Source organism: Erinaceus europaeus, chromosome 12 (genome assembly GCF_950295315.1).
Source record: "Erinaceus europaeus chromosome 12, mEriEur2.1, whole genome shotgun sequence".
In the NCBI taxonomy this organism is placed as follows: domain Eukaryota; kingdom Metazoa; phylum Chordata; class Mammalia; order Eulipotyphla; family Erinaceidae; genus Erinaceus; species Erinaceus europaeus.
Window position 1 is genome coordinate 11,955,242 of NC_080173.1, and position 25,704 is coordinate 11,980,945.

General features: G+C 48.6%; 2 protein-coding genes and 1 long non-coding RNA gene across 9 annotated transcripts in view; 1 reads left to right on the forward strand and 2 right to left on the reverse strand.

The window, feature by feature from the left end:
• The window catches only part of NUP85 (nucleoporin 85), a 29,377-nt gene extending 21,948 nt beyond the window's left edge, over positions 1–7,429 (forward strand). For 3 of the 4 annotated variants that reach the window (XM_060202734.1, XM_007524781.2, XM_007524788.2), the window contains 8 exons: positions 1,153–1,236; positions 1,367–1,432; positions 1,599–1,750; positions 3,674–3,791; positions 3,899–3,999; positions 6,099–6,250; positions 6,586–6,687; positions 7,227–7,429. In XM_060202734.1, the coding sequence (XP_060058717.1) occupies positions 1,153–1,236; positions 1,367–1,432; positions 1,599–1,750; positions 3,674–3,791; positions 3,899–3,999; positions 6,099–6,250; positions 6,586–6,687; positions 7,227–7,328 (877 nt within the window). In that variant the 3' untranslated portion in view covers positions 7,329–7,429. Of the gene's footprint in view, positions 1–1,152; positions 1,237–1,366; positions 1,433–1,598; positions 1,751–3,673; positions 3,792–3,898; positions 4,000–6,098; positions 6,251–6,357; positions 6,550–6,585; positions 6,688–7,226 lie in introns of those variants that run through there. The other variant, XM_016189116.2, reaches the window with a different exon arrangement.
• GGA3 (golgi associated, gamma adaptin ear containing, ARF binding protein 3) overlaps positions 1–25,704 on the reverse strand; it is a 27,211-nt gene continuing 1,507 nt past the window's right edge. Inside the window, exons 2-17 of one of the 4 annotated variants that reach the window (XM_060202732.1) lie at positions 17,598–17,682; positions 17,385–17,460; positions 15,736–15,834; positions 15,069–15,192; positions 14,639–14,742; positions 14,467–14,547; positions 14,054–14,191; positions 12,956–13,037; positions 12,742–12,858; positions 12,286–12,516; positions 11,980–12,038; positions 11,426–11,733; positions 11,011–11,192; positions 10,393–10,562; positions 10,127–10,237; positions 1–445 (exon numbers count right to left, since the gene is read on the reverse strand). In XM_060202732.1, coding sequence (XP_060058715.1) covers positions 407–445; positions 10,127–10,237; positions 10,393–10,562; positions 11,011–11,192; positions 11,426–11,733; positions 11,980–12,038; positions 12,286–12,516; positions 12,742–12,858; positions 12,956–13,037; positions 14,054–14,191; positions 14,467–14,547; positions 14,639–14,742; positions 15,069–15,192; positions 15,736–15,834; positions 17,385–17,460; positions 17,598–17,682 — 2,006 coding nt within the window. In that variant the 3' untranslated portion in view covers positions 1–406. Of the gene's footprint in view, positions 446–8,527; positions 10,006–10,126; positions 10,238–10,392; positions 10,563–11,010; positions 11,193–11,425; positions 11,734–11,979; positions 12,039–12,285; positions 12,517–12,741; positions 12,859–12,955; positions 13,038–14,053; positions 14,192–14,466; positions 14,548–14,638; positions 14,743–15,068; positions 15,193–15,735; positions 15,835–17,384; positions 17,461–17,597; positions 17,683–25,704 lie in introns of those variants that run through there. The other 3 variants (XM_016189121.2, XM_060202733.1, XR_009552927.1) reach the window with 3 other exon arrangements.
• LOC132541840 (uncharacterized) lies at positions 7,391–8,280 on the reverse strand. Its single transcript, XR_009552928.1, has 2 exons — positions 7,689–8,280; positions 7,391–7,647 (listed from the first exon to the last, which is right to left on the reverse strand). It is a non-coding gene; the product is annotated as an uncharacterized LOC132541840 (long non-coding RNA).

Here is a 25,704-nt window from a genome sequence, read left to right on the forward strand (position 1 = left end):
AAATTGATAGGGGAGGAGACACAGAGGGAAAGAGAGAGAGACACCTGCAGCCCTGCTTCACCACTCGTGAAGTTTTCCCCCTACAGGTGGGACCAGGGGCTTGAACCTGGGTCCTTGGGCACTGTAACATGAGCGCTTAGCCAGGTGTGCCACTGCCTGGCTCCTGACTTGGCCCATCTTTAGGGAGACCTTAGTCCACTTGTTCAGCACTCTGTGCAAGTTCGGTCACAATTGGTATCTGTGTTTTTACACCTTCAGTGGTTGCTGCCATGGAAACTGCTCTGTCCGCTTAAGGATAACACTTCAGCTCTGCAGGCTCTGTGCTCTTTCTCCTCAGGAATTACTTGACTGTCCGCTGGGGGTCCTCCATGGCCACCTCATTGGCTATTTTGTCGTAACCATCAACTTAAAGCTTTTCCAGGGGCAATGTGGCATCCTCCCCATCCTTTTAGAGTAAAGAACGCACGGGGTTCCTGCTGATACCCAACCCATGTGCACTGTGGTTTTTGGTTTTTTTCCTATTTCTTTTGCCTCCAGGGTTATTGCTGGGGCTCAGTACCTACACTACGAATCCACTGTTCCTGGAGGCTATTTCTCCCTTTTGTCACCCTTGTTATTGTTGTTATTTTTGCTGTCGTTGCTGGATAGGACAGAGAAATCGAGAGAGGACAGCAAGATGGGGGGAGAGACACCTGCAGACCTGCTTCACCGCTGGTGAAGCGACCCCTCTGTAGGTGGAGAGCTGGAGGATAGAACCCGGATCCTTAATGCTGGTCCTTGTGCTTTGCGCCATGTGCGCTTAACCCACTGTGCTACCGTCCAGCCCCCCTGTATTATTTCCCCCCATCAGGGTTACTGCTGGCTTTGCTGCCAGCGCTACAAATCCACCTCTCCTAGCGGCAATTTTTTCTTCTTTTTATTTGGCAGGACAGAGAGAAATTGAGAGGGGAGGAGAGAGAAAGATAGACACACCTGCAAAGCTACTTCACTTGTAAAGCATCCCCGTTGCAGTTGGGGAGTGGGGGCTCAAACCTGGTTTCTAGCATGGGTCTTTGCACATAGTACTGTGTGTGCTTGACCAGCTGCACCACTGCCCGGCCCCTCATGGATTCTCACTCTGATGTTCCTTCTTGCCTTGGTGTCAACCTGCAGCATCGCCCTAAGCAACTGGTGGTTTGTGGCCCATCTGACAGACCTGCTGGATCACTGCAAACTCCTTCAGTCTCATAACCTCTAGTAAGTGTGTTTGGTCACGTTGTCTCTCCTCCCTAGTTACTACGCAGGCCCTTAGGTGGGCTGAAGTGAATGTTGGGAGAGTGACCCTCAGTGGAGATCACTCCTGGTCTCACGTTATGTTTTCTTCCAGTTTTGGATCAAATATGAGAGAGTTCCTCCTGCTGGAATATGCCTCGGGACTGTTTGCTCATCACAGGTAGGGTGGCCCCCATGACTTAGGGTGCTGTGGGGCTTGGCTTGTATTTCCTGTTACCTGCTTCCCTGAAAGTTAAAAGGGGACCTGAGCAGGAGGAACATGAGGTGCCAGTCATGGAACCCCCAGGTTCCAGGCCCTCAAGCCTGTTCTCTTTGAACATTTTTAGCCTGTGGCAACTGGGGGTGGATTACTTTGACTACTGTCCAGAATTGGGCCGAGTTTCCTTGGAGCTACACATTGAGCGGATCCCTCTAAGCACCGAGTGGAAGGCTCTCAAGGTGTTGCGGATTTGTGAGCAGCGGCAGATGACTGAGCAAGGTGAGTTGGCCTGCTCCCAGCACAGTCTCTGTGCTCACACCTGCCAGCCAGAATGTAGAGACAGGTGGAGATGCCAGTAGGGAAAGCAAGTTGGGCCGGGCATTAAGTCCGACTTCAAGCCCTTGGTCCCCACTTGCAGGGAGGAGGCTTCATGAGCACTCGGAGCAGTGCTACAGTCACCTTTCTTTTCCCTACCTCCATTTTTCTCTGTCATAAAAAGATGTAAGTGGTAATAGATAGCATAATGGTTACGCAAAGAGATACTCATGCCTGAGACTCCGAAGTCCCAAGTTCAGTCCTCTGCACCACCCACCATAAGCCAGAGCTGAACAGTGCTCTGGTTAAAAAAAGAGAGAAATACAGTATTTATTTTCCTTTTATTTGACAGGACAGAGGAATTGAGAGGTGTAGGGAAGATAGAGAAGAGAGACCTGCCGCACTGCTTAACTGCTTGTGAATCTTACCCCTTGCCGGTGGGGACCAGGTGCACTCCATGGTAACGTGCACTCAGCTAGGTGTGCCGCTGCCCAGCCCCTAAAATAGTTTAAAAGCAAGTTAGAAAAGTTATTTTTGGAGGGACAGTAAAACTAGGAATCATTGGGATCAAGAAATACTTAAACTTGTTCTTTTTTTTTTTTTTTTTTTTTATCAGAGCACTGTTCAGCTCAGGCTTATGGTAGTGCAGGGGATTGAACCTGGAGCTTTGGAGCTTCAGGCATGAGAGTCACTTTGCATAACCATTATGCTATCTACCCTCTGCCCCCAATTTTTTTTTTAAATATTTTATTTATTCTCTTTTGTTGCCCTTGCTTTTTTGCTGTAGTTATTGTTGTTATTGATGTCTTTGTTGTCGGATAGGACAGACAGAAATGGAGAGAGGGGGAGAGAAAGACAGACACCTGCAGACCTGCTTCACCGCCTGTGAAGCGACTCCCCTGCAGGTGGGGAGCCGGGGGCTCAAACCGGGATCCTTATGCCGGTCCTTGCACTTTGCACCGCCTGTGCTTAACCCACTGCGCTACCACCCGACTCTCTGCCCAAAAATTCTTGACCTACACTTCCTTCTCCCTCTTTAAAAAATATTTACTTTTAACTAGAGCACTACTCAGCTCTGGTTATGGTGATGCAGGAGATTAAACCTGGGACTTTGGAGCCTCAGGCATGAAAGTCTCTGTATAACCATTATGCTATGTACCCTTGTCCTCCCTTTTAAAAAAGATTTCTTATCGTCAGGAGAGAGAGGACAACACTATGCTATTATTCTGGCATGTGTGATGCTGGGGATTGAACTGGGTACTTGATGCCTCTAAGTCCCACACTCTGGCTTGGGCTGCTACACCGCCTTATACTTAATCTAAGAGGTCAGGGTTGAGGGCAGGCATGTTCACCTGTCCAGCCAGGCTGCTGTTGCTATGGCTGAAGCAGAGTCAAGTCAGGAAGAGCTACAGTGCTGACCAGCTTCTCTTGTTCTTCCCCTATTGAGTGACAGAAACCTGCCTTGTCATTCTTCCCTGAGGCGTTTGCACATTAATCTGTGGATAATAGGATTTTCAGTTCTGAAAATAGAATGCTGGAGCTTATTTGCAGGGAACAGTACAAGTTTTCTTGCCTCCTCAGAAAGCAAACCTCACTCAGTATTCACTAACAGAAGCAAGAGATGGTGGGTAAACTCCAGAGTTTGGAATGGAGAGGGAGCTCAGTCTGTTAAGAGCGCCATCTCATATGCCTGAGGCCCCAGGGTTGCAGTTAAATCCCTGGCACCAGCTTATTCCAGAGCTGAGTAGTTCTGACCCTTTCATTTTCTCATAATAAAATGTCACACATACACGAACCCCAACTTCAGAGTTCTCTGAGAGACGATGAAGACTAGCTGGGCTGGGGAATGGAGTAAAAGGATCACGTTATGTCTTTTTCCCTGAAAAGTTCGAAGCGTCTGTAAGATCTTAGCCATGAAAGCTGTCCGAAACAATCGCCTGGGCTCAGCACTCTCTTGGAGCATCAGAGCCAAAGATGCTGCCTTCGCCACGCTGGTGTCTGACAGGTGGGTTCAGCGCTGCAGGCTTCCATAGGGCCGACTGGATGGTTGGCAAACTGAGGGAGCAGCCCTGGGACCGCTGTTCTCACCTCCTCTGGGCCTTCTTCTTGCAGGTTCCTCAGGGATTACTGTGAGCATGGCTGCTTTTCTGACTTGGATCTCATTGACAACCTGGGACCAGCCATGATGCTCAGTGACCGACTGACATTCCTGGGTGAGTTTCTAGGCTCCACGCGTGGAATGTAAGCAGCTGGTTGTGGCCGTGGGAGGCCCATTTGCATACTTTCCCAATAGTTTCTTTCGCATTAATCCCAGTCCAGAACACAGAACTCTGTGAAAGGGAGTTGGGTGGTAGCGCAGCAGGTTAAGGGCACATGGTGCAAAGCGCAGGGACCGGCACAAAGATCCTGGCTCCCCACCTGCAAAGAAGTCGCTTCACAAGCTGTGAAGCAGGTCTGCAGATGTCTATCTTTCTCTCCCCTTCTGTCTTCCCCTCCTCTCTCCATTTCTCTCTGTCCTATCCAAAGACGACAACAATAATAATAACTACAACAAAAAAACTCTGGGTGTAGGTAGGGCTGGTGGCGTAGGTGGATGGATGTTTATGCAATAAGACTTTCATCATGAGGCACCAAAGTTCCCAGGTTCTATTCCCAGGACCACCATAAGCCAGCTGAGTAGTGCTCTAGTTAAATAAGCAAAAAACAAAAACTGTGCTAGATTGTTACTAACTTACAAGAAAAAGTTCCAAAAGTAGAGTCGGGTACAAAGAACTCTCTACACATTGTACCTGTATCTATTATTTACATTTGACATCTTTAGTTTGTCACTCTATTAGTTATATTTACTTAAATTTATTTTTTGCCTCCAGGGTTATTGCTGGGGCTAGGTGTCTATGCTATGAATCCACTGCTCCTAGAGGCCTTTTTTCAGATTTTGTTGCCCTTGTTGTTAATGTTATCGTTGTCATTGCTGCTGTTGTTGGATAGGACAGGGAGAAATCGAGAGGAGGGGATGATGGGGGGTGGTGGTGGTGGTGGTGGTAGAAAGATACCTGCAGACCTGCTTTACTGCCTGCAGGTGGGGAGCCGGGGGCTCGAACCAGGATCCTTATGCTGGTCCTTGCGCTTTGCACCATGTGCACTAAATCTGCTCTGCCACTGCCCAGCCCCTATTTTATTTTTTTACCAGAGCACTGCTCAGCTCTGATTTATGGTGGTTTAGGGGCATGAATCTGGACTTTGGAGCCTCAAGCATTTATAATGGTTTTTCATAACCATTATACTATGTACTTCCACCCATCATTTAAATTTTTTTTTTAATTCATTAATTCCCTTTTGTTGCCCTTGTTTTATTATTGTAGTCATTATTGTTACTGATGTCATAGTTGTTGGATAGAACAGAGAGAAATGGAGAGAGATGGGGAAGACTGGGGGAAGAGAAAGATAGACACCTGCAGACCTGCTTCGCGGCCTGTGAAGTGACTGTCCTGCAGGTGGGGAGCTGGGGGCTCAAACCAGGATCCTTCTGCCAGTCCATTAACACTTTGCCGCCACGTGTGCTTAACCCGATTTGCTACCGCCCAACTCCCCATTTTTTTTTTTTTTATGGCCACAATTTTATTTACTAATTTATTTGCCTATGGGTTATTACTGGGGCTTGGTGTGGCACCAGAGGCCATTTTTTCCTCTTTTTTATTGGATAAGACAAGAGAAATTGAGAGGCGGAGATAGAGAAGGGGAGAGAGAGACCTGTGCAGACCTGCTTACCACTTGTGAAGCAGCTTCCCTGCAGATGGGGAGCCGGGGAATGTGGAGAGACAGACACACACTCTCTTGCACTGGGATCCTTATGCAGTTTCTTGCACTTCATACTATGCACACTTAATCTAGTGTTTTCTACTCTACGTTTTTTTGTCTGATTTAGCAGTTTTTTTTGAGCGATGCTGCAGGCTTATTTAAATATCTCATTCCTTGTAAACTTTACCTTCAGCTTTAGTAACTACTGGTGGTTTTCTGTCATTTATGCTTTTTAGTTAGCATTCTATTATGTGAAAGGCTCTTTGCCTATATTGATAATGTAGGGAAGAGAATGAAGAACAGACTGGCATTTTATTAAATTTATGACCCATGCTTACACTATCATAGCTTTGAGGGGCCAGTTGGTGGCACACCTGGTTGAGCACAGATGTTACAAAGCATGTTTTGAATCTTCTAGTCTGATCACTAGGTGAACTCTGGACGTCAACTCTTAGAGTGGCCAATCTGGGGTCTCTTTAGCGTCAGAAGTGAATTAGTGTTATTTTCTCAATAGGAAAGTACCGTGAATTCCACCGATTATACGGGGAGAAGCGTTTTGTTGATGCTTCTTTTCTTCTGCTGTCACTGATGACTTCTCAGATTGCCCCACGGTCTTTCTGGATGACACTACTAACAGATGCCCTGCCCCTTCTGGAACAGAAACAGGTAGACTGAGTCTATATTGATTCCACCCCCACACACACACCCCCTGTCGTAACAGTGCTTCATTGAGTGCTGCTGCAGATAATTTGCATAGACCTGTTACCTTCTAGGGCGTACTCTGGAAATCCAGTGCCCACAAGAGAATCCACTTAACTTGAAAGGAAGCACTGTTAATAGTCATTTTGCGTTACTGACAAGAACTGCTGAGACAATCTGTGCTCTTCATTCTCTGGCTGTATATAAAATGCACACTCCTCGAAGGCTGTCTCTGAACTTGGACCCAAGTCAGTGCAAGCCTTGATGGAGAGCAGCTGAATGAAGCAGCCTCTCTCTCCTAGGTGATTTTTTCAGCTGAGCAGACTTACGAGCTGATGAGGTGTCTGGAGGACTTGACTTCCGGAAGGCCACTGTGTGGAGAACCTGATACCCAGCAACTCCAGGCCAGTTTTGCTTTTCGGGCTTGTCATTCATGCCACAGTGGGGATGATTCTAGTGTTCTGATCTGTTCTTTCCTGCTGGTTACTCCAATTGAAAACTTTGCCGGGGGTGGACAGGCAGTGGTGCATCTGCTTTAGCACATAATTACCTTGCAAAAGGGGCTGGGTTTAACCCCTTGGTTCCCCACCCACAGGAATGTGAGGGAAGCTTCACAAGCGGTGGAGCAGTGCTATAGGTGTCGGTCTTTTTCTCTCCCTCTCTTCCGGCCACCAGGAGCAGTGGATTTGTTGTGCAGGTGCTAAGTCCAGTAAGTGGTGGCAATTTAAAAAAAAAACAAAAAAACAAAACTTTGGTGGAAACTCCTATTGAATGTTAAATAACTTCCAGATGCCTATAAATTAGATAAAGCCTGGGCCTGAAAAATAGTTCACGTGGATAGTGTGCTCCACTTTTTTTTTTTTTTTTTTTTTTTTTTTAAGATAAAGGCTTTGAAAACTTTGAAGAGGAAAGAAACACTTCCTGCTGTCCCTCTTGTTTTCAGGATGATGACATAGAGGCCACCAAAGTGGAAATGCTGAGACTTGCTCTGGCACGCAATCTTGCTCGGGCAATTATAAAAGAAGGCTCATTGGAAGGTTCCTGAGGCCAGCTGAGAGCTGCTTCAAGATGGTACTGTTGTTTGGCGATGTATATACTTTTTTAAAGAAAGAATAAATGTTTTCTTTTGCAATTTCTCAGAACCCAGCTAGGCCTTACCTATCTCCATTGTGATGTTGAGGTTAATATCAAAGTTATGAATGTTAAGCGTTGAACCCCTGCCTATAATTAGCAATTTGGGACAAGAGTCTTCATTGGTTTACTTAAGATTCTTAAGTTTGGCTTCATTTCAGAATCATCCTCCGCTGAGGTGGACATAGTCAATCTCTAGAAGCTAGGTTTTCTTTTTTGCACTTGGTTAAGTGCTCACAATACAAGGACTCAGCTTCAAGCCCTTGGTTCCCACCAGCAAAAGGGATGATGCTTCATGAGTGGCGATGAAGAGCTACAGGTCTCGCCCCCCCCCCCAATTTCCTTTTTGTTGCCCTTGTTTTTATTGCAGTTATTATTGCTACATCCCTTTTGCTTCTCATGTATGCTCATGTGTATACTGCTGCCTGGCTCCAATAACTTAACTAGATTAAAACAGAGAACCAGAGCATCACCGGCATATGCAGTGCCAAGGACAGAACCACACGCTGGTGAGTCGAGCAGTCTACCGCTGTGCACCTCCCCCACTGCAATACATTTGTTACGCAAAGCAAACTTTGAGTCATGGAGAAGCCAAGCTGTTCAGTTTTAAAATGTAGCCTGGTTAATTCAGTCTCTGGCATTACCATGTGCCAGAGTTGAGAGGTGCTCAGGTCTCACATGTAAAAGAAACAAACTTTTGAGGGAAGGAATAAAGAGAAAACCTCAGACCGCACGTGGCACGGAGCGCAATGACCGGCATAAGGATCCTGATTGAGCCTCTGGCTCCCACCTGCAGGAGTGTTGCTTCACGGGTGAAGTGGGTCCGCAGGTGTCTATCTTTCTCTCCCCCTCTATCTTCCCCTCTTCTCGCCTGTCCAACAATGAACGACAACAACATAATGACCACAACAAGGCTACAACAAAGGCAACAAAAAGGGGTGAAAAAGTGGCCTCCAGAAGCAGTGGGTTCTTAGTGCAGGCACTGAGCCCCAGCAATAACCCTGGAGCCAGAAAAAAGAAAACCTCAGACTGATGCCAGCATACCCACCTCTAACAACTGAATCTGCAGGTAGCACCTTTCCCCATTGGGATGAATGGTCTGTATTCAAAATATTCCAAGTAGGGCAAGAATGGTTTTATTTAACATGCAGCACAACAAGGGCAGCAGAGTTGGTATATCCTGTACAGCTGTGTTTGTCACAAAGTAGTGACCATCATAGTGATGATTAACACTCAATTTTAGTATCTGGAGTTTACTATAAAGGTATATATATATCCACCCAGTAATCCTAGACTTCCTAGGGCTGCCCCAGCCAGTCTCTGGATCATCCTTGGAGTTATTCCTTATTTTTGAGTTGTCCTGATGAAGCAGAGAAACCTGCTGGCTAAAGATAAGGGCATGGATGGTGAGATGATCTCTTGGTACAGAGTCAGCTACTAAGGAATTTCCCCAGAGATCCTGTGGCTCCAGCAGATGGAGCCAGCTACTTACTGGGGATGAACACTGTCAAAGCAATAGGGTCTGGTGACTCGATCAAGCGTGGCCCCTAATCTCACTACCTCCAGACCCAACATCTCGCCGACAGCACTGATCAGCTCTGGGGCAAGTAAGGTCACAGTCTGGTGCAATGTGCCTGACCCTGAGGCTTCCTCTTCCCAGCCACAGGCCATCTGGTGGGGGGGGGGGGGGACACAGAGGTGTTGGGTTTCTTCCTTTCCTTCCGAGACTTGAAGGACAGGACAGCAGTTTATTTCATGCCAAGCAAGAGGTAGTGAGTAGGATGGCCTATTCCCATAGTGGTAGGCACACATCTGGAAGAAAGTTCCCAGAGTCCCTGCTTCTAGAAAAAGGGGAAACACTGGTTCTTCTGTCTGTTCCTATCCCTCCTTTAGTTGCCATGAGGCTAAGTGCTTTCCGATAGGCCCAGTTTCACATCCCACTGAGATGTCCATAGGACACAGTCTGTAGCTGCCAGGGACAAGCACACCGCTGACCATCCAATGACCATTGCAAAGATGTTGCTCGTGGGAGGCTGGGTTGGAGAGCTAGCTGGACACCAGCTCCTCTCTGTGCCTGGACCTGTCCGCACACTGGGTTTTGCCTAGTTTTCCAGAGCTAAGAGCCTCCCAGCAAGAGGGACACAGTAGTGACGGGCTGAGGACCTTTAGAGCAGCGACAATCCCGTTTGTCTTGAGTTCCCAAAACTACAGTATGAATCCAGAGCCACGCCCCATCCACCAGCATGTAGCTGTCAAGTCACACAGGTAGATAAAATCAGGTCCTTTCTGGGGGAGGAGGGGGTCAAAGGAGATAGATTATCACAGCAGCAGTTTGGCTCCTGGAAATGGCCAGGGCCCCTGTTCCACATCAAAGCTGTAAGCACTGCAGTCAGGACATGGAGAATGACTGGGCCCCCGAGGCTTCTGTCCTGTGGCAACCTGCCTGGGCTTCCAAGTGAAGGTGACAGTATCCCCTAGGGTCATAGGTTCCCCCATCGCTCCACAGGAGGGAACTGATCCACCTCACCGACCTCTGTGCTCAGCTGCTCCCCCAGGGCAAAGGTCAGCCTGTACCGAAGCCTTGCCTTCTCCTGCAGAAAGAGAGCAGCACATAGGATACCCTCTACTCTTGGGGGGCTTCTCAGTGCTAAGGCTGGGCTCTCTCCTCCCCATACCCTCCCCGAGGCCTAGGAAGTGCCAATTCCTGCTCACCTTCAGTGGATTTGCCAATAGCATAACCTGGGTAATGGCTGCAGGTGGCTGGATGGGGCTAAACGGAGAGAGTTCTGTCCCAGACGGTGGCTGCAACTTCACTTTCATTGACTAAAGAGAGAGAAATTCCTTTGAAGAGAAGTGGTGGCTACCCGAGATGGGAGCCCAGAGGTCACAGTGGGCGTATACACAAACGCTGCTTCTGTAAACCCCTAACATGCTGGGTCCCAAATAGAGTTTCTGCTTCTGAGACAAAGCGAGGATACCTTGGGAACTGCAGCCTGCAGCACGATGCTCTTGACAGGTAAGGGAGCTGTATTCAGCATGGACACTACCACCACCAGCACGTCAGGCCGTCCTGGTGGACACTCCTTGGCGAAGTGGAAGAGGATGCGGAAGCCATTTTTGTCATAGGCTGTCACAGGAAGGGCACTGCCTGTAAGAAGGTGGCCCCCATTGCAGTTAAGTAGGGCAAACAGGATCACCCTGTGGCAGTGAGGCTCCTGAAGTGTCTGGTAAGACACCGTCAGAATTTCCCAGGGCTAGAGGGAGCTCTCCAGGTAGGGTGTGTGTATGTGGCCCAAGTCTGAACCCTGGCACCACATAGGAGGTGCTATGTATCTTTCTTCATCTGGGAGTAACAAAAGTTGTGTGTCTGGGGTGGGTGTACATAGCATAATGGTTATACAAAGAGACTCATGCCTGAGGTTCTTAAGTCCTAGGTTCAGTGCCTGCACCCCTCTAAGTGAGAGCTGAGCAGTGAGTGCTCTGGTGTTAAAACAGCAGCAGCAACAACAACAAAAGACACGTGTTTGACACTATAGGAGTCTGGCCAGGAGGGTCTGCGTTTGCCCTCCCATCTCACCCAAGCCTCTAACACTTACTAGGCTTGATAGATTCCAGGGGGACATGGACACTGGCCAGGGAGAGCTCAGGCTCCTTCACAGGGCTACCCTGGTGCTGGAAGAGAGGGCTGCCAGTCCCTGTGGAGAAGGGGAGGAGAGGCCTCACTGAAGTGGCCACAGGGAAGAAGCTAGAAGAGACAGGTTTCACCAAGCCTGAGGTCCTGGGGGCAGAAGGACAAGAGGTAAATCAGATCAGGCAGAGCTATTGGGCCAACCTTTCATGAGGCAGCCAACCCCCTTCTCCAAACAAGAGCTGGCTCTTAGCCCCCACCCTACCCCCTAACTCTGAGCCGGACAGAATAGTCCCAAAAGGGACTATTTCCAATACCATGAAGCTGCCTCTGATTCTGCACAGACCCGACCCAACCTAACCCCTGCCTCCTCTCACTCTTACGCTTTGGCCTCTTCCAGAAGCTGATCTAGAGCGTCCAGCTGGTGTAGGGTGCCATCACCCACGGCTGGACCATGGTAGCCAGGAGCTATGGGCTCAGCCTTTGGGGTGGGAGCTGGGGTCAGTCCCGTAGGAAACAAAGACCCTGCAGTGGGGATAGGAACACTGGCTGGCACTGGGATGGGTGTTGGCAGTGGAGCTTGGGAAATGCCTGAGGACGGTGCTGAGGGCAGGAGGAGAGGCCCATCTGCGGGGTTGCAACTGGCAGTCCCAGATGTGGAGCTGAAGAAGTCCAGGTCCAACTGTTCATTCTATCGGGAACGGAAGGAGTGAGTGAGCAGAGGGTGTAGAAGGCTTTGTAGCTTCACTGCCCACCCCTTCCTCTGGGGGCAGGAAGCTGGAGTAGGAGCTGCCTGAGGAAAGGGCCAGGTTCCTGGCCACACCCAAGGTGGTACCCATCCCAGGATGAGGACAGTAGGGGCTACAGCTAAAGGACAGAAGACACCAGGAAAGGTCAGGCTGGCCAGGGCTTCAGTGATGTCACCTGAGCCCCCTACCTGGCACATGGGCCACTGGCTGTTTCCAGGTGGCTCTTTGGGAGCTGAGTCCGCGAGGCCTGAGAATAGAGATGAGTCCATGAGCAGAGGCGGAGAGGCTGGGAAGCTCCAGCCACCCAGACAAGGTAAGGAGCCAGGGAGCAAGGCAAGGCACAACTCGGAAATGTAGGTTCTTTGCTAGCCCAGGGCCACTGCCCTGCAGCCAAAGCTGCCTGCACCTCTCCACCCTTGATGAGCCCCCAGGGCAGATGGAGTGTCCCTCCCACTCCTGCCTGCCTCTCCTCAAGAGCCCCCACTGGCACACACCCAAGCAGAGCAGCTCCTCATCCAGCAGCGAGAGGCTGGTGCTACTGGGGCCCGAGGGGGCCTCGGCCTGACTGGATGAGCGGCTGCGTGCAGGTCCTGAGGGCTGGGGGGGTGGCGGGAGGACAGGGATGCCCGTGGAAGGAGGCGCAGGACCCTGCGCTGGGGACGGGCAGTTTGGAGCATCCAGCCCAGCAAGGTCGATGAGAGCGCCTTGGTTACCGGAGTGGTTTCCTAAAGAGCCAATGGAGGGGACAGGAGTGAGTAGGGGCCGTTTCAATGGAGGCAGAGCCTCCAACACAGACGCCTTCGTCTCTTGTTCTTGGGTGACCCTTTCTAAGGGGCTAGGATCCCCGCAGGCCCTGTAGGACGGTCAGGCTGTGCCCTGTACGGACTGGGGTGGGGAGCTAGCTGGTGCTGGGCCAGTGGGGTGCAGAATGGGAAGCCAGAAACAGTTACCTTCAGAGTCTGGCGGCGTTGAACTGGTTATGTCACCGTTGCTGACCTGCCCTCCAACAACTGCTTTGTAAGAGCTGATGACCCTAGAGAGGCTGTCACTGGCCTGCAGGATGTCCCCTAGAGAAGAAAAGGGACCTCTCACTCTCAGCAGTAGCATTCACCCCTGCCACATACATGCCCAAGCTTCTGGTCGCGAGCAGCCCTTCGCGCTCACCTAAACTGCGGTCGTTGTCTTCTGTCTCGCCGGCTAGTTTAAATAATGTCCGCCTCTTGCTTTCACACCGATCAAACAGCTCCTAGAAGAGACCCAGACACGAAATTCAGAACTGCGACTCAGATGTGCCTAGTTCAGCATTCAGACCCAGGAAGCCACCTGTCAGTTACTAAGGGGGGACGGGAAGAGGGGGGGTCAGCACCGGGCAGTGGAGTACCCGGCTAAGCACTCATATTGCCATGTTCAAGGACCTGGAATTGAGCCCCTATTCCCCACCTGCAGAGGGGCCCGCTTCATGAGCGGCGAACCTGGTCTGCAGGATCCTCACCAAGAAATAATAGGGGGCCGGGCGGTGGTGCAGTGGGTTAAGCGCATGTGGCGCAAAGCACAAGGACCAGCGTAAGGATCCCAGTTCGAGCACCCGGCTCCCCACCTGCAGGGGAGTCCCTTCACAGGTGGTGAAGCAGGTCTGCAGGTGTCTACCTTTCTCTCCCCCATCTTCCCCTCCTCTCTCCATTTCTCTCTGTCCTATCCAACAACCAACATCATCAACAATGGCAATAATAATATCACAACGAGACTACAACAACAAGGGCAACAAAAGGGGGAAAAATGGCCTCCAGGAGCGGTGGATTCATGGTGCAGGCACCGAGCCCAGCAATAACCCTGGAGGGGGAAAAAAAAAAAAAAAAAAGAAATAGAGAAAAGGGAAAATATGAATAAATGGCCGTTGGGAGCAGTGGACTTATAGTGCTGACACTAAGCCTCAGTAACAACCCTGGTGGCAATAAAAAAAAAAAAATTTAAGTAGAGACACGAGGCTTCTGGTTGCCATCCTCTACCACACCGCATCATCCAAGACATCCAGTGTGGGTGAGGAAAAGTACTCCCTCTCTGCCTCCCAGACTGGTGGTGCTCAGGACTCAGTAGTGGTGGGGTTGCCCTTACACCCATGTGTAACATGGGATGCCGGCCCTTGACCTGACTACTGTGTGAATGCTGAGAAACACCACGTGCGCGTTTAGTGGTGTCTCATGGCAGGTTTGCTGTCCTCCCCGCTCCCAGTCTGGGAAGCCAGGCCTCCTAGCACTGGGCTACCTTCATGAGCTCCTTATCAGCCTCTGAGGAATCCTCTTTGCTGTAGTGAAGCAGCATTTCATGGAGTAATTTTACATTGTTGTTAACCTCTTCTAAGGTGTGCAGGCGCTTGGTGACCTTCTGGATCCTTGCCTCATCCTGCAGCAAAGGGAACCAAGCAGAAAGAGCTCAGCAAACTGCCATCCCACTGCCCCCCCAATCATACCAGATGTGACCAGACCTCAGAATCTGAGTGGAGGCCCGTTCCAGTAGGAGCTTCCCTCCTATGTCTGACTTCTGTGAACTGCAGGCCTCATCCAGGCCTTTCTTTTAAGTAACTACCCTCTCCCACTCCCAAACTAACCACGCCCCAACCTCTCGGGCGAAAAAGGACTATGTCCTAGGAGGCGGCGCCTATGGTTCAGTCTACTCACCTCCTTCACCATGGACTTGATGAGCTTGTTGGCCTCTTGCAGGTCATCTGGGTTTTTGCTTTTCAGTAACTTGGCTAGAAGCTGGAACAGCGGCGTAGCAGAGAAGTTATCACTCAGCGAAACCATTCTCACCCCGCTGCTGCTCATCTAAGAACAACCGGAGGCACTTTACCTTGGATTTCTCCTCATCATCAAAAACGGGGTTTTTGGGACGTGGTGGCGGAGACGGGATGAGTGTCCTGTCCACAGTGATCGGTGGGTCAGACTGCACAATGCCTGGAGGAGAACATAACGGCCACAGTGCTCAGGCTGAGCGCACACTGTCCCTCCCACACAGAAAGGGGGTGCATAGCCCTCTGGTCAAGACCCTAAATGAGCCTGATGCTCCAAGTCCCAGGTTCATTCCCCAGCACCACCAAAAGCCAGAGCTAAACACAAGATAAACCCCAAAGTTGGCAGGGCCAGAGGGCTGCACATACCTTATCCCACCCAAACCATAGCTAAACCCTCGTTTTCTCTGGAGTAGGGTGGGGCAGGCAAGAGAGGGTGCGGGCTGGGGCTGCACGGTCCTCTTACTGGCTTTGGCCAGCTGAGGTACATACCCTGCCTCTTCAGCATGTGGTAGGCATCCTTTATCTTTGACTCTTCTGGCAGGGCCAACGTCCAGCTATAGAGCAGCTCGACAACTTTAGTCTTCACTTTCTCAGACACCCTGTCTCCCAGGTACTGAGAGGCAAAAACAAGTGGAAAAGCCTCGTAACTGCAGGGATGGTGAGAAAGCTCTCTTCACAGCCCTGAAGGCTATGCCCAAACACAGATGCTGTGTTTATGAGAGGGGAGGGAGGTCACTACGTGCGGCATCACTGTATCTGTGTAGGATACGGTCTGTGGTCAGGCAGGCCAGGAGCTCAACTACATTCTCATGAGCAATCTGCCAGAAACACAACCGTGGCTCATCTTAACAGAGCCAGTGAAAATGTCTTTAGCTAGGAAATGATTCCCCCGGCTTTGAGTGCTAAGCAGAGTCCAAGCAACAGCAGCATAAGCAGCTGAGAGACATCAAGCAAAAGTCTACACTGTGTGCTAGGTGCCTAAGGCCACGGCCACTGTCTGTTACATTTAGGCTGGAAGCCTGTCAGGGCCTATATGATCTTCCTGCTAATTCCAGGGCCTTGTTCTCTATGGCAGATCATGTAGACTTTCAGCTTGCACAGTGAACCAGTAAGATGGGAGAGGACATTAAGGTCCAGGAAACAGCCACTGACTGACCTTTGGAGAGACGACTTTGATTAACTCATTCAAAAAACGGAACTTGCCCACTTCATTATGAAATCTTCTCCCACAATTCTTCATACATGCCTCCAGCACCTGCACAAAAGGGAGAAGCATGCAGCTAGACCCCTCTGTAGTTAGTGACCAAAGAAAGGAAAAGTCGTGTGCACTGCCCCAGACACCAGAGTAACCAAAATCTTAAGCCCCTCAAACTGCGACCTCTTCTGGGTTTGCTCAATAAGGATTGAAGTAAGAAACACTGAAACTTATGGTCCAGGAGGTGGCACAGTGGATAAAGCATTGGACTCTCAAGCATGAGGTCCTGAGTTCGATCCCCGGTAGCACATGTACCAGAGTGATGCCTTTCTCTCTCTTTCTCCCATCTTTCTCATTAATAAATAAAGTCTTAGAAAAGAGAAACACTGAAACCAAGGCAGTGAATACCAGTCCTGGAAGGGGCTTTCCTGCAAGATTCTGCATATGTGTGTGTTTTATGTATTCAATGAGAAAGAAATAGAGTAGAGATACAGAGAGAAACCACAGCACTGCTTAGTTCTGTTTTATAGTGGTGTGGGGGAATTGAACCTGGGACCTTGGAGCCGTAGGCATAGAAGTCATTCTGCATGACCATTATGCTGTCTACCCAGCCCTCCACCATCATATTTTACAGATGAGGCAAGTGAGTCTTAGAGAGATGGAGTTTCTCTGACATAGGCTCTTTCCACAAGCTGACCAGCAGTTTGGAGAGATGAAAGATAAGGCTTAAATTCTGTTTTCTTCATTTTAGAGACGTGGTATTTCCCGTCTCCTACTCCCATTTCTGGGGCACAGAAAACTGACAGTCCCTGGTGTCCAAGTTCATGCTAAGGAGCTCAACATGCTGTGCTCTTGTGGCTTCTATGTAAAGCAGGACTTTCAGCCGTGCCAGCCCTGGCATCTGGAGCTGTTGATGGTGGAAGCCTGTCCTGTGCATTATCTTCTGCAACAATGGCCTCCCCACCCACCAGATGTGACAACCAAGTATGTCCCGGCCACTGACAAATGTCTCCTGAGGGCATAGCTGTCTGAGAACCAGAGTTTTTAGTCTTTGTTCTACAACACACACAAGGTGTCTAAATGCCCTTTCCAGGATTCTTCCCTCTCTCCCTCCTCTCCAGGACCCGACCAGTATCAGGGGTTCCTGAGTTGGCTGCATTATGCCAGGGGGAGGCGGTAGGTGCCACATACCACACATACTTCTGCATCTACATTTCCCTCCTATCTCGAATGCCCAGATCAGAATAAACTCTCCAGTCTACCCACCAGTGAGAAGCACTAGTAACCAGCACTGCTTTTACTTGCAGGCTAACTAATGCTCATCATACATCTCTGCAGTTGCCCAAGTCTTAACTGGCAAGACAGCACTGTCAGCATCTCTTCAAGAAGGCTTCTCTGAGCCCCACCCTGGATTGACTCTGCCTCTGCCCTTGCTCCGTAAGTCTCCCTGCTTCTCCCATTAGACCTGTGACAGTGCTGTCAGGAACCACACTTGCCATCTTTGAAGCTTAGTGCCTGGCACAAGGGCACACATGGGGAACAGTGGTCTTTGCATGTTCTAGATAACCTGGTGGGTTTGTGAGGATCCACAGCTAGCACAGAGGACCTACCGTCAGGGCCTGGACAGACTCCCATTCCTGCGGCGACTGGATCTTATGGGCTAGCAGTCGGACAGCAATCTGTGGCCTAGAAGACAAGGAGACCCACACCCACTTCAGGGCACTGGCCCTGACTGCAGCCATCTGGCTAGCCTTTCTTGGCTACAGTTCTGGACTTCTCCAGTCAGCTGTCTCTTGCATCCTCTCAACAGCTTTGAAACTCACCCTTCAAGTTCTTTGTTAATCTGATCACAGAAGCCAATTATGTATTCCCAGTCCTCCTGGCGATTGGAAGGATTGGTGGCTTTATCTTGGGACAGAACAAAGAAAGAGGAATCTGTTAAGAGCAAGGATTCCATGGAAGGTATTCTTCACAATTTCTAGGTATAAAAGTGAAGAGAGGGAGATGGGCAGTAGCGCAGCAGGTTAAGTGCATGTGGCGCAAAGCACAAGGACCGGCTTATGGATCCCGGTTCGAGCCTCCGGCCGCCCACCTGCAGGGGGGTTGCTTCACAGGCGGTGAAGCAGGTCTGCAGGTGCCTGTCTTTCTCTCCCCATCTCTTTCTCTTCCCCATCTCACTACATTTCTCTCTGTCCTATCCAACAACAACATCAATAATAACTACAACAAGGACAGCAAAAGGGAATAAATAAATAAGTTTTTAAAGTGAAGATAACGTGCTTTTAAACTTCAGGTAACAAGTCAGACACAAATGCCTCTTATTCTATATCACAGATAAACAGAAAAGAAATCCTGAGCCTCCTGGTGCTTAGAGTAAGATCAAGATTGACAAGAGAAGTGGTGGCACAGTGGATAAAGCAGTGAACTGTCAAGCATGAGGTTCCGAGTTTGATCCCTCTCCTCCCCCATGGTACGCAAGCAACGTGAAGAAAACGCACTCTTCCTGGGGCTGCTCTAACTGCTGCAGCATTTCTGCTCCCAAGAATACTCCCGCCCACTTTCTACTTGTCTCGAATCCCCCTTCCTTCGCCTTGATAAACCGAGAATCTGTATGGAGTTCTCTGCCTCCACGGGCACAAACAGTCCTTGTTTCGGCAATGGCAGGCCCCACTTCTGACTCGAGTCAGCTCAGAAAGCAGACCTGTCACCACGGGAACTGAAGAAACCTCTGTGGATAATTTGGGCTGACTTGATCTCCCAGTGTGCCACCGTCCCCAGCAGACGCACAAGGACTTGCACCCACTCCTTCACCTAGCGCAGGGGTAACACCAAGGTTTCCAAAACTGCAGGGCCTTCCTGCTCTCTGCTCTGTGATCTTTGGGTCTCTGTGGAAAGCCTTACTTCTTCTTCTTTTTATTTTATTTTATTTTTAATTTTATTTATTTACTGGATAGAGAGAGCCAGAAATCGAGAGGAAAGGGGGTGACAGAGAGGGAAATAGTGCCCTTCCTCTGTCAAGCACGTGACTCAGGTCTGAATTCAGCCCCCACCATGCTAAAGCAAGTAGGACTGGCGAGATAGCTCACCGTGATAGTGGGCTGCTTAGCCGCGTGTGGGACCCAGGTAAAGCCTGGCCCCGTCACACTGAGGGAAGCTCCCAAGGGAGAGGGGAGGGAGAGAGGAGGGAGAGTGAGGGGAGAGGGGAGAGGGAAGGGAAAGAAAGGGGGAAAGAACACAATAAGTCAGGCCCTGGACAGACTATAGAAAAAAACGCCTAACTGGTATCCTGCCTGTGAGGCTATGCTGTTCCAACACAACACATCAGAAAGAAGCAGAGCAGGAGTCGGGCAGTAGGCGCAGCAGGTTAAGCGCATGTGGTGCAAAGTGCAAGGACCAATGTAAGGATCCCGGTTCGAGCCCCCGGCTCCCCACCTGCAAGGGAGTCCCCCTTCACAGGCGGTGAAGCAGGTCTGCAGGTGTCTGTCTCTCCCCCTCCTCTCTCCATTTCTCTCTCTCCTATCCAACAACGATGACATCAATAACAATAATAACTACAACAACAATGAAAAACAAGGGCAACAAAAGGGAAAATAAATAAATATAAAAATTAAAAATAAATAAAAGAAAGAAGGAGGAGGAGGAGGAGGAAATGACGATGACGACAACGACAAAAGAGAGAATGAGAAAGTGGCCACTAGGAGAACTGGCGATGTGGTGTAGGCTCTGAGCGCCAGTGATAAACCTGGAGGAAGGGGAGAAAAAAAAGTAGAGCAAAACAAGTGCCTCTTTGGTGCAGGAATGAGTCTAAAAATAAACTTATCACTTTTCCTTCCCGACTTCCTAAATTTCTCCAAATATAAAGTTCTTTTGCCCCAGGCACCAGGCTGGCCCCCAATGTTGGTACTGCCTCCTCTCATTCCTATCAGCCCAGTCTTTTTTTAATTAAAACTTAATTATCTTTTATTTATTGGATAGAGACAGCCAGAAATCAAAAGAAGGGAAGAGACAGAGACACCTGCAGCACTGCTTCCCCTCTCAAGAAGCTTTTCTCCTACAGGTGGGGACTGGGTGGGGGCTTGAACCCAGGTCCTTGTGCATTGTAATGTGCACTCAACCAGGTGCATCACCACCTGCCCCCCCCTTTAAAATATTTTATTCCATTTTAATAAAAGAGAGCTACACAGAGAGACCAGAGCACTGCTGAGCTCTGGCTTATGGTAGTGCTGGGGGTTGAACCTAGGAGTACAGAGCCTTAGGCATAAAGTCTTCTGCAGAACCATTACACTATCTCCCCACCAGCCCGTTCCTTGTTCCTTATCTTCCTTTTTTGTTTTTGCCTCCAAGGTTATTACTGGAACTCAGTGCCTGCATTACAAATCCACTGCTCCTGGAGGCCATTTTGCCCAATTTGGTGCTCTTATTCTTTGACAGGACAGAGAGAAATGGGGAGAAGAGGGGAAGACAAAGAGGGAGAGAGAAGATAGACACCTGCAGACCTGCTTCACCACCCGTGAAGTGACCCCCCCCCCCCCCCGCAGGTGGGGAACAGAGGCTTCGACTGGATTCTTATTCGGGTCCTTGCCCTCTGCCTCATGTGAGCTTAACCTGCTGCGCTACTGCCGGCCCCCTCATTCCTTCCTTTATCCTGTCAGGTCCTAACGGCTCACCTGCTTCTAATCTATCAGAGTCCCTATTGCCTTCCGGGTTACCGCTGGGGCTCAGTGCCTGCACTAAGAATCCACTGCTCCGGGAGGCCATTTTGTTGCTTTTGTTGTAGTTATTATTATTGTCATAGCTGTTGTTGTTGATGGATAGGACAGAGAGAAACCGAGAGAGGAGGGAAAGGCAGAGAGGGGGAGAGAAAGACAGACCTGCTTCACCACCTGCGAAGCGACCCCCTGCAGGTGGGGAGCTGGGGGCTTGAACCGGGATCCTTGAACCAGTCCTTGCCTCTTTGCACCATGTGCGCTTAACCCGCTGCACTACTACCCAGCCCCCCAGAGTCCCTATTATCAATTCTCCTGGAACACTAATTTCAGCTGGTACAGAAGAAACAGGGGCCTGGTAACTGCAGTATTTAACTTCTCAGCTACTGATAGAATTCACAGGAGTCAGCTGGCAGCACACCTGGTAGAGTGTACATGTTATAATGCACAAGGATTAGGGTTCAAGTCCCAGGTCCCCACCTTTGGGGGGGAGAGGGAAGTTTCACAAGTGCTGAAGATATCTCTTTATCTGTCCCCTTCTTAATTTTTCTTTTTCTCTTAATTTTATTATATTTATTTATTGGGTAGAGGCAGCCAGAAATTGAGAGGGAAGATGGTGGTAGAGAGACAGAGAGACACACCTACAACACTGCTCCACCACTCGCAAAGCTTTCCCCCTGCAGGTGGGGGCTCGAACCCAGGTCATTGAACACTGTAACATGTGCGCTCAACCAGGTGTGCCACCACCCTGCCACCCTTTTTAATTTTTCTATTTGTATCCAAAGTAAACAAAATATTAGAATTCTCATCTTTCCAGAATTTATTTGGCTCTAACTTCCCTTTCTCTCCTTTCCCACCAACCTTTTTCAGGAACTCTTTTGTTTTCCCAGGTTTAACCCCACACCAGAGAAACAACCAGAGCTGAAGAGTGTCTAGTCAAAATGAACCACCACAAACAAAAAGCAAAACGAAACAACCAAAAAAAAAAAAAATTCCTGGGGGTATGGGTCCACCTATCAGTGCCCATGTCCAGTAGAGAAGCAACTACAGATGCCAGACCTCCCACCTTCTGCACCCCAGTATGGACATACTCCCAGAGGGATAAAGACTAGGGAGACATCCGATGGACGGGAGGGATATGGAACTCTGGTGATCAATCATTATTAAATCACTAAAAAAAATTTTTAATTCCTTGTTTAAATCAAACACCTGTTACTATGTACCCCAAACAGGGCTGAGGCTCCAAAGTCAAGGTTCAATCCCCACACCACCATAAGCCAGAGTTGACCAGTGCTCTGATAAACAAACAAAAGATATGGATACTAGGTAATAGCTTTAAATGCTAAAATTAATTTCCTTAGGAATTTTGAGAAAATGGTAATGAATGACACTTGAAGAGTGGGAGAAGTTGGCTAAGAAAGCACCAGCCCTGGCGAGCCCTTCACTTTGCAGGTGTGATATTTCTAAAATAGCGACTATGACAAGACCAGGAACTTCAGAGAAGGTTGAAGAATTCAAGAGACAGTCTTTGGGAAGAACCTCTGAGGGGTGGTGGTGGTAAGTGCAGTTACATGCTCAATGACCCAAGTTCAAGCCTCTAGTCCCCACCTGCAGGGAGGAAGCTTCCACAGTGAAGCAGTGCTGCAGGTGTGTCTTTCTCTATCACCCCTTCCATCTCAGTTTCTGCCTTTATCCAAATAAATATCTAGTATTTATTTATTTATTTATTTATTTTTTAACCAGAGCACTGCTCAGCTCTGGCTTATGGTGAAGCAGGGGATTGAACCTGGGACTCTGGAAACTCAGGGATGAGAGTCCCTTGCATAACTATTATGCTATCTACCCCTGTCCTCAAATAAATATTTTAAAAATCAAGTTGTGAAAACAACAAAATTAGTCCAGAAAAGAAGAATATGGAATGGATTTAATTACTGAGAGAGAAGGTACAAACCAGAGTATCATTCTGGCATATGCACTGTTGGGAATCAAACTTGGGACCTCATACTTACAAGCCCTGTACACACTTCTGCTTCTGTCACACACACCCTGGGATGGATTTTAAAGCAGTCAAAAAAAAGGGGGATAGGCCCCCACACCTATGGACATCTAATCTTTGACAAAGGGGCCCAGACTATTAAATGGGGGAAGCAGAGTCTCTTCAACAAATGGTGTTGGAAACAATGGGTTGAAACATGCAGAAGAATGAAACTGAACGACTGTATTTCACCAAATACAGAAGTAAATTCCAAGTGGATCAGGACTTGGATGTTAGACCACAAACTATCAAGATACTTAGAAGAAAATATTGGCAGAACTCTTTTCCGCATAAATTTTAAAGACGTCTTCAATAAAACGAATCCAATTTCAAAGAAGACTAAGGCAAGCATAAACCTATGGGACTACATCAAATTAAAAAGCTTCTTCACAGTAAAAGGAACCACTACCCAAACCAAGAGACCCCTCACAGAATGGGAGAAGATCTTTACATGCCATACATCAGACAAGAGGCTAATAACCAACATATATAAAGAGCTTGCCAGACTCAACAACAAGACAAATAACCCCATCCAAAAATGGGGGGAGGACATGGACAGAATATTCACCACAGAAGAGATCCAAAAGGCCGAGAAACACATGAAAAAATGCTCCAAGTCTCTGATTGTCAGAGAAATGCAAATAAAGACAACAATGAGATATCACTTCACTCCTGTGAGAATGTCATACATCAGAAAAGGTAACAGCAGCAAATGCTGGAGAGGTTGTGGGGTCAAAGGAACCCTCCTGCACTGCTGGTGGGAATGTCAATGGGTCCAACCTCTGTGGAGAGCAGTCTGGAGAACTCTCAGAAGGCTAGAAATGGACCTACCCTATGATCCTGCAATTCCCCTCCTAGGGATATATCCTAAGGAACCCAACACATCCATCCAAAAAGATCTGTGTACACATATGTTCTTGGCAGCACAATTTGTAATAGCCAAAACCTGGAAGCAACCCAGGTGTCCAACAACAGATGAGTGGCTGAGCAAGTTGTGGTCTATATACACAATAGAATACTACTCAACTATTAAAAATGGCGACTTCACTATTTTCAGCCAATCTTGGATGGACCTTGAAAAATTCATGTTAAGTGTAATAAGTCAGAAACAGAAGGATACAACAAGGGCAACAAAAGGGAATAAATAAATAAATAAATATTAAAAAAAAAAAAGAAAAGAAACAGAAGGATGAATATGGGATGATCTCATTCTCAGGCAGAAGTTGAAAAACAGGGGCCAGGTGGTGGTGCACCTGGTTGAGCACATATATTACAATGCGCAAGGACTCACGAATTTGAGCCCCTGGCCCCCACCTGCAGGGGGAAAGTTTTGCAAGTGGTGGAGTAAGGCTGCAGGTGTCTCTCTTTCTCTCTCCCTCTTTATCTCCCCCTGCCCTCTCGATTTCTGACTGTCTCTATGCAATAAATAAAGATAATTAAAAAAAATTAAATTAAAAACAAGACCAGAAAAGAAAACACAAGTAGAACCTGAACTGGAATTGGCAAGTATTGCACCAAAGTAAAAGACTCTGGGGTGGGTGGGTGGGAGGAGAGAATACAGATCCAAGAAGGATGACAGAGGACCTGGTGGGGGTTGTACTGTTATATGGAAAATGTTATGCATGTACAAACTATTGTATTTACTGTTGACTGTAAAACATTAATTCCCCAATAAAGAAATTTAAAAAGGGGAGGTGAGAGGGTTTCCAGGTGAGAAAAGCAATGTGGGGGCCGGGCGGTGGTAGACCTGGTTAAACACAGAGTACCAGGTGGAAGGACCTGGGTTTGAACCCCCACTCCCTATCTGCAGAGGGGAAGCTTCCTGTGTAGTGAAGCAAGTACTGCAGGACTCTCATTTCCTCCCTTCTCTCTCAATTTATCTTATTCAAATAAAGAAAAAAAGGAGGGGTGGGTGGTGGCGCACCTGGTTGAGCACACGTTACAACGCGCAAGGACCTGAGTTTGAGCCCCCGATCCCCACCTGCAGAAAACTCTGTGTGCGAGTGGTGAAGCGGGGCTGCAGGTGTCTCTCTTCCTCTCTATCATCCCTTCCCTCTCAATTTCTGACTGTCTCTATCCAGTAAATAAAGCTAATAAAAGAAAAAGTTATCTTCAAAAAGGGGGGTGGGGAGGACTGGGAGCAGTGGACTCGCAGTATAGGCACCAAGCCCGTGGTTAAAATAAAAAACAAGGGAGTCGGGCTGTAGCGCAGCGGGTTAAGCGCAGGTGGCGCAAAGCACAAGGACTGGCATAAGGATCCCGGTTCGAACCCTGGCTCCACACTTGCAAGGGAGTCACTTCACAGGCGGTGAAGCAGGTCTGCAGGTGTCTGTCTTTGTCTCCCCCTCCTCTCTCCGTTTCTCTCTGTCCTATCCAACAACGATGACAACAACAATAATAACTACAACAATAAAACAACAAGGGCAACAAAAGGGAATAAATAAATAAAATAAAATATTTTAAAAAATAAATAAATAAATAAATAAAATAAAAAACAAAAAAATCAGCAGTGTGGGGACCAGGAGATGTCATAAGGGTGACGTAATAAGACTTTGATGCCTGAGACTTCAAGGTCTTAATCCAGTCCCCAGCACTACTGTAAGACAGAGTTGAGCAGTGCTCCAGTGGAGAGAGACAGACAGACAGACAGACAGACAGACACACACACACACAAGCAATATGTGTTGCAAAGACTAGAACAGTCTACTGACCAACTCAAGGGAGAGTAGTAGGAAGACACACAGGTGGGAGTGTGTGTGCAACAGTGCGATGATTAGATGCAATAGAAGTGCTCTTGTGGGGAGTGGGGCGGTAGCACAGCGGGTTAAGCGCAGGTGCCACAAAGCGCAAGGACCGGCAGAAGGATCCCTGTTCGAGCCTCCCGATCCCCACCACAGGGGAGTCGTTTCACAAGCGGTGAAGCAGGTCTGCAGGTGTCTGTCTTTCTCTCCCCCTGTCTTCCCCATCTCTCTCCATTTCTCTCTGTCCTATCCAACAACAACGACATCAATAACAGTAACTACAAGGGCAACAAAAGGAAATAAATATTTAAAAAAAAAGAAGAAGAAGAAGTGCTCTTGTGGAAGCAGAAGGTAGAACTGAGGAGAGGAGGGGAAAGTCCTAAGGCACTGGGCCTGGCAGAGGAGAGGGTTCAATTATTTTGGCGAACCCAGGGGGATAACAAGCACC